The sequence below is a fragment of the Myotis davidii genome, unplaced genomic scaffold (genome assembly GCF_000327345.1).
Source record: "Myotis davidii unplaced genomic scaffold, ASM32734v1 scaffold1377, whole genome shotgun sequence".
In the NCBI taxonomy this organism is placed as follows: domain Eukaryota; kingdom Metazoa; phylum Chordata; class Mammalia; order Chiroptera; family Vespertilionidae; genus Myotis; species Myotis davidii.
In genome coordinates this window covers 427,525-437,954 of record NW_006288854.1, presented here as the reverse complement: position 1 = coordinate 437,954, position 10,430 = coordinate 427,525, and the positions used below count along the sequence as shown (strand labels likewise).

Genomic DNA, 10,430 nt, shown 5'->3' with positions numbered 1-10,430 from the left:
AAAAAAAATAAAAAAAAAAAAGACCGTACCCTTTTATGTAATGATGTTTACTTTGAATTTATATTAGTTCACACAAACACTCCATCCATGCTTTTGTTCCTGCCCTCCGGTCCAGTTTAAGAACCCATTGTGGCCCTCGAGTCAAAATGTTTGCCCACCCCTGCCCTAGACTGAAGTTTGGCTGGGAGTTTGACTACTTGACCAGTTGCTATGGTGCGTACTGACCACCAGGGGGCAGATGCTCCAGCCCGTAGGTTAGCTTGCTGCTGGTGAGCTGGACTAGAAAGTGAGATGTAAGGTGAGAGCCCTCAGGAAGCTCCCAGGGTTTGACCGGAGCCCTGGGTGGAGGGGGCAGCCAGGAGGCACCAAGTGTTGGGGAAGGCTGCTATTCGTGATCCGAGAGCCTGGACTATGCAGCTCTCTGCAGCCTGTGGCGTTCTCAGTGCACAACTTACAATCTTCAGAGCTGCTTCATTTTATTTAAGTTTCATTAACTACTCCAGGAGAGTGGGTAGCACCATTATGGGGGGTCGGGGGGACGGTCCAGGCGCACCTGCCAGAGGCCAAGGGGTGGCCTGGGGCTCCTGTGGACACAGCAGAGGGGGGCAGGGCTGAGTCGGAGAAACTGAGTCTAAACCTTGAAAGGAAGTGGGAGGCAGTGAGTGGCAGAGGGTGACAGCTGCTTAGGGGCCTTGAAAAGCTGCTGGGTGGAGGCAGTCGAGGAGCCTCGTACCTCTCCCACAGGACAGGCTCCACTCTCTCCCTTCTACTCCCTGTGACCGGTCACCCCAGCTCTCCTCCAAGGCCCCACCTGGGCTCCCCGCGCCCCCCCCCAGCTGCACAGCCCCACCCTGCCCCACACAGCCCCGCCCTGCCTTTGGGGAGCTCCGCCCCCTTAGAAGAAAGGGGGAGGTTGCAGGAGGAGGGGGCAGAGCAGGGCCTACCAAATTAGATGAAGAGGGGAGGGAGGGAGAGACCCCACAGGACTGGGGACAGAGATGCGCTGGGGAAGGAGGGCTGTGTGGAAGCATCACCCTTAGTTGAAGTAGAAATTCTGACCCCATTTTACAGACCCCAGCAGAGTGTGTGTGTGTGTGTAGGGGGGGGGTGAAGACAAAAGAAAGGTGTGAGGGGACTGGATGGATGGAGAGCAGCGATGTTTGATTCATGGCCTATTTTTATTTTTGTTAATATATTTTTATTGATTTCAGAGAGGAAGGCAGAGGGAGAGAGAGATATAAACATCAATGATGAGAGAGAATCGATCTATCTCCCGCACACTCCCCTACTGGGGATTGAGCCCACAACTCAGGAATGTGCCCTTGACTGAAATCGACCCTTCAGTCCGCAGGCTGTGGCTCTATCCACTGAGCCAAACCATCTAGGGCGACCCATGGCCTATTTAAAACCTCTGCAGTAGGCTGAGCAGGGGCCTTACCACGATGGTGTTACCTGATAATGGGGATGTCTCTCCTCATGTTGGGGTAATCAGAACTGCAGCAAAGTAAAGACACACCCATGGAGCCTGCAAAGGGTTTCCATGCACACGATGCAATTTACTTCTTGTGGCAGCTGAAGAGGGTGAGCAGAGTCTTGGAAGGACATGAGGGCTCCAGAACCAGGGGCTGGAGGGAAAGTGTGCCCCGAGCATTCCTCGCTGTGAGTTACAATCTCTCTATATAAAAGCCTAATATGCTAAGTGTCCGAGCGGTCAACTGACCGGTCGCTATGACATGCACTGACCACTAGGGGGAAGATGCTCTGACTGGTAGGTTAGCTTGCTGCTGGGGTCCTGCTGATTGGGACCGGGTGAGACAGGGCCAGACATGCCCTGGAGCCCTTCTGAGGTCCCTCCCAGGCCACCGGCCCGATCAGGATTGGGAGAGATGGCCCTGATCAGCTCCAATCGCCAGCCAGGCGGAGGGACCCACCCCATTCTCAATTGTTTGTATGCTTTGTAACTTCATGGTTATGTTAGTCCTTTTCCTGGAACATATTTCTCTAATTTCCTCATTGAGGTAGTATTTCACATCTCACCTCCAGGAAGTTTTCACTAATCTGTCATGCCTAAGTTCGGATGAGAAGTCCCCCCACCCCCCCGCTTTTTTTTTCTTCCATAGCAAGTCTTTGATATCTAATAAAGAAATATTATGTTTTTATCTCATAGGTTGTGAGAATCTTGGGAATTAGGTTCATTCTTTTGTCCTTATTGCCTAGCACAGACATACAAAACAATGGCAGTCATAGACATGAGCCAGAGTTACTGGTTAGTTCTAGAAGGGAGAGATCAGTGGGGAGTAGAGTACTAGGGAAGGCTTCATAGAAATTTTGACACTTAAAGCTTCCTGTAATTCCTTGGTGGATATTGATGAATGTGTAAGCACCTTATTTTGGGCAGGGACAGCCTAAGACAGTAATGGATTTTTTTGGTGGTGTCTTTCTACAGGTTGATATGTCACACCTCTCCCCAGAGGAGCAATGGAGGTAAGTGTGATAGTGTGGGCCCCACAGGCTGGGGACTATGGGGTAATCCAACTGATAGAGTTCTATTCTTTTTGCTTCCTTGTCTGTGGGAGACAGTGACTCATGACCAGTAGGCTAGGTCTTTGGGATTTTTTTCCAGTACATGGGTCACTTCTGGGTAGCTCCCTTGGTCCTGGGAAGCAAATGCATAATTGTATCAAACTATCCACCTAGGTTTTAATACTAGTTGTACCATTTCCTAGCTAATGTGATTTTGCGCAGGTTACTTAACTTGCCTTAGTTTTTTTTTTCATTTGTCAAGTGTGGATCAAAATAGTACCTGTACCTCATAGAGTTGTGAGGATAAATATATGTGAAATTCTTAGAACAGTGCCTGGCATGTGGTAAGCTCCAGTGTTACCTACTTTGAAGATGATTATCATCATTAACATTATCATCATTATACATGAAATAGGGTAGAAGGATCTGATTGAGAAAATGGGAGATCTCAACTTGCTGGTAACTTGCTGTGTAACCACAGTGGGCCAACAAATATCTTATTGTCATGATTTCTAATTAGTAAAGGAGTTTCAGAGTGATTGTCCCACAAACTTTACAAGATGCCTGACCAGTGAGAAGTCAACCAAATAAAACCTAATAATGAGAAAAAAACCTTTTAGATTAAAACTATTGATTGTAAAATATAGAATGGCAAAGATATTAATGCATATGACACACCCAACAAGATTTTAGATGACTTTAAACTTAATATACACTAGTTGTGTACCTCAGCTACTGAAATAATTCACATGATTCGGAAGATGTTCATAGAAATACTATATCAGCCTTAAGGTAGGGACAGTGCCATTGTGCTCTGCTACACTGAGGCCACACTGGATGTTGTAGACATTACAGTATAAGAAGACCTTTGGCTAGATAATGTCTCGCAGAAGGCAATCATGATTAATGGTCTTCACATTATGTTATATGAATAGTATTTACAAGATCTAGAACTAAAAATAAATAAGAGAAATAAATACCTAGAACTAAAAAGGCCAATAAAATGGTGATAGGAACAAGATAGTTTTTGGTTTTGTTTTTAAAAAATAAGATCATGAGCAGTCTTTGAAGGGGCAGCATTGGAAAAGAGGAGTGGATATGTCCTTTATTGTTCCAGAGTATAGGTTTAGGTCCTGGAGCTATAGATAGATTTTGTATCATTGTCTAATTATTAAAGAAATATCTTTAATAATTATGGTATATTAAGAGGTAGAGACCCCCCCCCCCCATATATATATCTTTTATTGATTTCAGAGAGGAAAGGATAGGAAGAGAAACATCAATGATGAGAGAGATTCACTGATGGCTGCTTCCTGCATGCCCCCTACTGGGGTTCGAGTCCGCAACCCGGGCATGTGCCCTTGACCGGAATTGAACCCGGGACCATTCAGTCCACAGGCCGACACTCTGTCCACTAAGCCAAACTAGCTTGGGCCCTCCTACCTCTTAAAGCATTGGAGTGTTAGTCCTTCATAAGCACATATGAGTACCTACAATGTGTCAGACACTGCTGGTTCTAGAATAGATAACTTTAAGAGGCACATGTTCTTTTTTTAAAAAAATATATTTTTATTTCACAAAGGAAGGGAGAGGGAGAGATGGAAACATCAATGATGAGAGAGAATCATTGATTGGCTGCCTCCTGTACTCCCCCAACTGGGGATCAAGCCCACAACCAGGGCATGTGCCCTTGACTGGAATCAAACCTGGACCCTTCAGTCCGCAGGCTGATGCTCTATCCGCTGAGCCAAACCAGTCAGGACAAGGCATATGTTCTTAAGCCAGTGGAAGTATTTCATACAAAGGATATCAAAAATAATTTTTCCATTGAGTGGTAACTTGCAATAGGTGTCTTCTTTGGTCTTTTCTAGATTCTTTCATTGTTGTGCACATCCATTCAGTTATATACTGTCTGAGAACAAGAAATGTATTTCTTATCTATAATTCCCCACAGTTCTAAGGCTTTTAAAGTGTTACTTGTCCTTTTAGTTTAGCTTATTCTCACAATAAGCCTATGAGGGAGGTGGAAAAGATATGGACTCCTTTTGACAGATGAAGAAATTGTGATGTAGAGTTGTTAACTTTCTTGGTCAAGGCTACAACCTTAATCATTTGTATGTCATAAATGTCTATAGACACAAGTGGCAGACCTTTTTAAGTTAAATTGAAAATATTGTGGCAGTTAACTGGTTAAAGTTTCTTACTCCTAACCTTATTATCTTTTTGTCAGATTCTCTCACCCTGGATAGTGTTTTATGTAGCGTGTACCCTTAGGTGCTGTGGCTGGCTGGCTGACTGATATTTGGCTGCCCACTGAGTTTTAGCCCCTAACATTATATAATGAAAAATATTAAACGTACAGAAAACATGAAAGAAATGCACAGTGAACACCCTTACACTCACCACCTAGATTCTACAATTAACTTTTTGCTATATTTGCTTTATTATTTACCCATAATTCATCCCACTGGGTTCTTCTGGCCCTTGGGAACTCCATGAAGATACAATGTATGTTGTCCTTTCCTTCCCTCCCTAATACCCCTATACATGGAAAACTTGTACAAAAGCTACAGACCACAAGGCTATATTTGTATTTGGTTTTCTGACTAAGTTTTCCTTATTCTTTTCCCTTGGCTGACTCTGACCCAGAGTAATAGGAGTAACTATTCTTCTCTGTTCTTAGAGAAAGCTTTTTACCTGTATTGACCAAGGAAATAGTTTGCTGCCAATCCTCAGGACAAGAGAATGCCAGCCTTAGATTAAATAAGAGTTTAAGTCCTTGAGGCTATTTCCCTGTGGATGTTGATGGTGAAGTAACTCTTGAATTAATATAAAGTCAAAGCAGTTTAGATTTTTCAGGCTGTAACTAGTTTTTAGGATCCTTGGTCCTGACAGAGAGGGTAGGACAAATAAAGCAAAACTTTAACCCTAGAATTATCACACATTTGCAGTGTTACTTCTTTATTGGTATCATAAATATCACTAACTAAGATTATGGGGCTTTGTGGCTATAATCTTCTCTTTGGGTTATGTTTTCTTTTCAATGACAGAATTAAATAGGTCTGAAATGGGCAGTGACACAGGCTTCTGGGATCTCTTTCTTGCAACAGGAAAGGTGTTAGCTGTATCTGCCATTGGAGGCAGGCAGCAGACCACCCACATTTAATCCAATAACTGAGCTTGGTTATGGGGGCCCATAGAACCCCTATTCTATATCAGAATGCCTGTCCTCTGGGGCAGCGGTCGCCAACCAGTGGTCCGTGGACCACTGGTGATCCATGGTTCGAAAGGTTGGTGACCACTGGTTTAAGGCAACCTTTGGAGCAGTGGTTGCTCCTGGACCGCTGCTCTAGGACATATGCATAGTACCCTACCGTTGCAAAATACAGGAGTGTGTTCTGAACTTTGGACAGGTAGAATATCCCTGGGAAGCACTACCTCTTTACCACCACACCAGCCCTAACCTGGCTAAACCCATCTGTTTGACTTTCAGGGTCGAGCATGCACGCATGCATGCCAAACACCGTGGTCACGAAGCCATGCATGCCGAAATGGTCCTCATCCTCATCGCTACCTTGGTGGTGGCCCAGCTGCTCCTGGTGCAGTGGAAGCAGAGGCATCCTCGCTCCTACAATGTAAGCCATTTTGACTCTCTCTTCTTTATCTGCCAGTAATCAAGAGACCCTTCCTAAGTATTCTAGGATCCAGCCTAAGCCAAGCCACATGTAGGCAGAGAATGGACAATAATAATGAACTTTATGTATGAATGGTGAATTGTGTATGGTGGGTGTGTGTTTAAGGTGCAAGTGATTCAGAGGGTGAAAACAGGGATAGAACCTGAGACTATTTTTATGGCCAGGAAAGGTAGGCACTTCCTTTTAAATATTTTGGGACATATTCATGAAGGAGATATTCATTAGGAACTATTGAAATAGAGGGAGAGAAGTGATCACTTGACTGGGAAGGTGGAGCCTCCAATAAATCTTACAGGTAGGATTTAGATTAATTTTTTTTAAAAGGCAGTATTGAGGAAATGAGGAATAAAAACATAAAACATACAGAGAAATACTCATAAATGACAGAAGTAAATCCTTATCAGCAATTCCTTTAAATGTAAATGGATTAAATTCTATTAAAAGATAGAGATTAGCAGATTGTATTAAAAAAACCCCACTATGATTCATTTATATATTGTCTGTAAGAGACACACTTTACTTATTTATTTTATTACTAGTAGCCCGGTGCACAAAAATTTGTGCACTGGGGGGGCGGGGTGTCCCTTAGTTATTAAACATTTATCGGCACAACACTGACCACATTGGTGGTGGTGGTGGTCTTGTCAGAATGTGTTATATTATGCAGATGAAAATCTATTTAAACAAATTTGATGTAGATATTTTCAAAGATGGAAGAATTGTCCCTGTCAAATATTTTAGTTGATTCATTTCTTCAGTAATTGTCATCATTGCAAAGTTTTCAGTCCCATATGGATTGCTGGATATAATAGGTCATGCACTTTCCCTGTCCTTTGTAGCCTTTGTGACCTTAAGGACTATAGTTTTCCATTTTATGTTTACCAACCTTACCGGCTTAAAAATGTAAGCTTTTAACACTGCTCTCTCTGTTCCGTATCCTTCCGATGAAAAGTGGAGTTGGGTTGCAGCACAGGAGAGAAATTCAGAAGGGGGATATTGAAGTGATGACTACAGTAGGAGAAGAGGGAACCTATTTCCCTGGCCACAGGCACTGGTGCTCTGGACCACAGGGCTGGCAGCTTCTCCAAGTGGCTGCAGCCTGGGACCTCAGGCGGGTGGCTTGTCCGTCTCCTGGGCTGCAGCCAGCCGCAGGTGCTGGCGCCTGGACCAAAGGTAGGCAACTTCTTCTTCTGGCAGCTTCTTCTTCTGTGCTTCCCTATTTCTCACTTCTTCTTTCCCAGTCTGTCTTCCAACCCCTAGTCATATTTCCAACTGGATGCATCATTTTTACTCCCAATATGCTGTATAGAGAAGGAGTCAGGATGCTGTCTTCCCATGAATGGTACTCAGTAACAAACCAATTGCATTTTAATTGGGCAATGCTCCTACCCACCCTTCAAATCCCTTCCACCATGCATTTCTGTTTCCCTTTTTGTTTGTTGGATTTTTCTGCTGCATCTTCTCACCCCACCACCCTTGGATCATAATGTAAAATTCTTTTACATTGTCAAGAAATTATTAAAAAACACAGGTACTTTGAAAAAAAATTTAGGTACTTCTCTGATCACCGGCAGGGGAAAGGATGGGGGAGGCAGGGAAGAGGTGGCTGCTGGACCCCCAAGATCTATGTGGCAGCACGCATAGAGGCCAGGACCCAGTCTCATGGGTTTTACCCATGTAGTTTGAAAGGTGTTCGAGATCTACGTGGCGGCCAGAACCCGGTCTCATGGGGTTTGCAGTTTGAAAGGTGCTTGCGATCTACTTAGGTGTCAGTGCCGCCTCTTCCCTGCCTCACCGGCTTGTCCGATCACCGCTGGGGGGCGGGGCAAAGGCCCCGAGTTCTCCTATCACACCTGGGGGGCCGGGCAAAGGCCCCCGCTTCTCACATCACACCTGGGGAGCCGGGCAAAGCTCCCTGGTTTCCCTATCACCCCTGGGGGGCCGGGAAAAGCCCCCGGTTCTCCGATCATGCCTGGGGTGTGGGGCAAATTCCCCTGCTTCTACGATCATGCCTGTGGGGCCCGGCAAAGGCCCCCACTTCTCCGAATCATGCCTGTGGGGCCGGGCAAAGGCCCCGCTTCTCACATCACACCTGGGGAGCCCGGCAAAGCTCCTTGGTTTCCCTATCACGCCTGGGGGTGGGGCAAAGGTCCCCCGCTTCTCTGATTGCCTGGGGGGCGGGCAAAGCCCCCTGGTTCTCCAATCACACCTGAGGGGCCGGGCAAAGGCCCAGCTTCTCCGATCATGCCTGGGGGGCCAGGCAAAGTTCCCTGTTCCCGATCACGCCTGGGGGCTGGGGAAAGGCTCCCGCTTCTCCGATTAGGCCTGGGGGGCTGGGCAATGCCCCCGGGTTCTCCAATCGGGCAAAGGCCCCTGCTTCCCTGATCATGCCTGGGAGGCCGAGCAAAGCCCCCAGCTTCTCTGATCACAGCTGGGGGGCCGGGCAAAGCCCCCCTCTTCTACGATCATGCCTGTGGGCCCGGGCAAAGGCCCTGCTTCTCCGATCATGGCATGGGGGCCGGGAAAGGCCCCTGCTTCTCAGATCACGCCTGGGACGGGTAAAGGCCCCCACTTCTCCGATCATGCCTGGGGGGCCGGCTGGATCTTGCCTGCCGCCTGGGTTTCCATTCACCATCAGCAGCAGGCAACTTCTTCCGTCCTTCCCCATTTGCCTCCCAGCACTGTGCCTATGTATGCAAATTAGCCGCCATCTTGGCTGGCAGTTAATTTGCATATTGCCCTGATTAGCCAATGGGAAGGGTAGCAGTCCTACGCCAATTACCATGTTTCTCTTTTATTAGATAGGATTATTATTATTTTTTTGTTAATCCTCACCTGAGGATATTTTTTTCCATTGCTTTTTAGAGAGAGTGGGGGGAAAGGAGGGCGTGGGGCGGGGGGAGAGAAACATTGACGTAAGAGAGACACATTGACTGGTTGCCTCCCGCAAGTACCCCGATCAAGCCTGAAAATCAAACCTGTAACCTAGGTATGTGTCCTTGACTGGGAATCGAATCTGGACCGATACTCTAACCACTGATCAATACCAGTCAGGGCTATAAGAAATTCACTTTAGATACAAAGACACAGAGATTGAAAGTAAGAGGATGGGAAAAGATATTCCATGTATGCCAACAAATTAGACAACCTAGAAGAAAATGGGTGTATTCCTAGAAACATAATCTTTCAAGACTGAATTATTAAGAAACAGAAAATCTGAATATACTGATTACTAGTGAGGAGATTGAATCAGTAATAAAAAATCTCCCAAAAAACAACAGTCCAGGACCAGGCGGTTTCACTGATGAATTCTATCAAACATTCAAAGAAGATTTTAGTAGCTATTCTTCTCAACCTCTTCCAAAAAATTGAAGAGGAGAGAATGCTTCTAAACTCATTTTACGAGGCCAGCATTACCCTGGTACCAAAACCAGACAAATATACTACAAAAAAATAAAATTACAGGCCAACATATTGATGAACATAGATGCAGAAATCCTCAGCAAAATATTAGCAAATCTAATTCAATAATACAGTAAAAAGATCATGCATCGTGATCAGGTGGGATTTATTCCAGGGGTGCAGGTGGTCCAGCATCCACAAATTAATCATTGTGATAAACCACATTAACAAAATGAAGGATAAAAATTATATCATCTCGATAGATGAAGAAAAAACTTCTGACAAAATTCAACATCTCTGTAAGATTTAAACTCTCAACAAAGTGGGCATAGAAAAAAAATACCTAGACAAAATAAAAGCCATTTATGTCAAACCCACAGCAAATATAATATCATTGGTAAAAAGATGAAAACTTTTTTTCTATGATCAGGAACAAGACAGGGATGCCCATTCTCACCACTTTTATTCAACATAGCATTGGAAGTCCTAGTCAACGCAGTTAGGCAAGAAAAAGAAATAAAAGCCCCAGCCAGTTTGGCTCAGTGGATAGAGCATTGGCTCGTAGACTGCAGGAAGGGTCGCAGGTTCGATTCTGGTCCAGGGCCTGTACTTTGGTTGCAGGCTTGATCCACGTGCGGAGGCAATCAATCAATGTGTCTCTCTCACATTGATGTTTCTCTGTCTCTCTCCTTTCCTTCCATTCTCTCTAACAATCAATGGAAAAATATCACTGGGAGAGGATTAACAAAAATAAAATAAAATAAAATAAAGAAATAAAAGGCATATAAATTGGAAAGAAATAAATCTGTC

General features: G+C 45.0%; 1 protein-coding gene across 1 annotated transcript in view; it reads left to right on the top strand.

Annotated features, from left to right (window-relative positions):
• The window catches only part of RNF121 (ring finger protein 121), a 69,109-nt gene that overhangs the window by 20,156 nt on the left and 38,523 nt on the right, over positions 1-10,430 (top strand). The window contains 2 exon segments of the mRNA XM_006761040.2: positions 2,447-2,484; positions 6,017-6,158. Coding sequence (XP_006761103.1) covers positions 2,447-2,484; positions 6,017-6,158 — 180 coding nt within the window.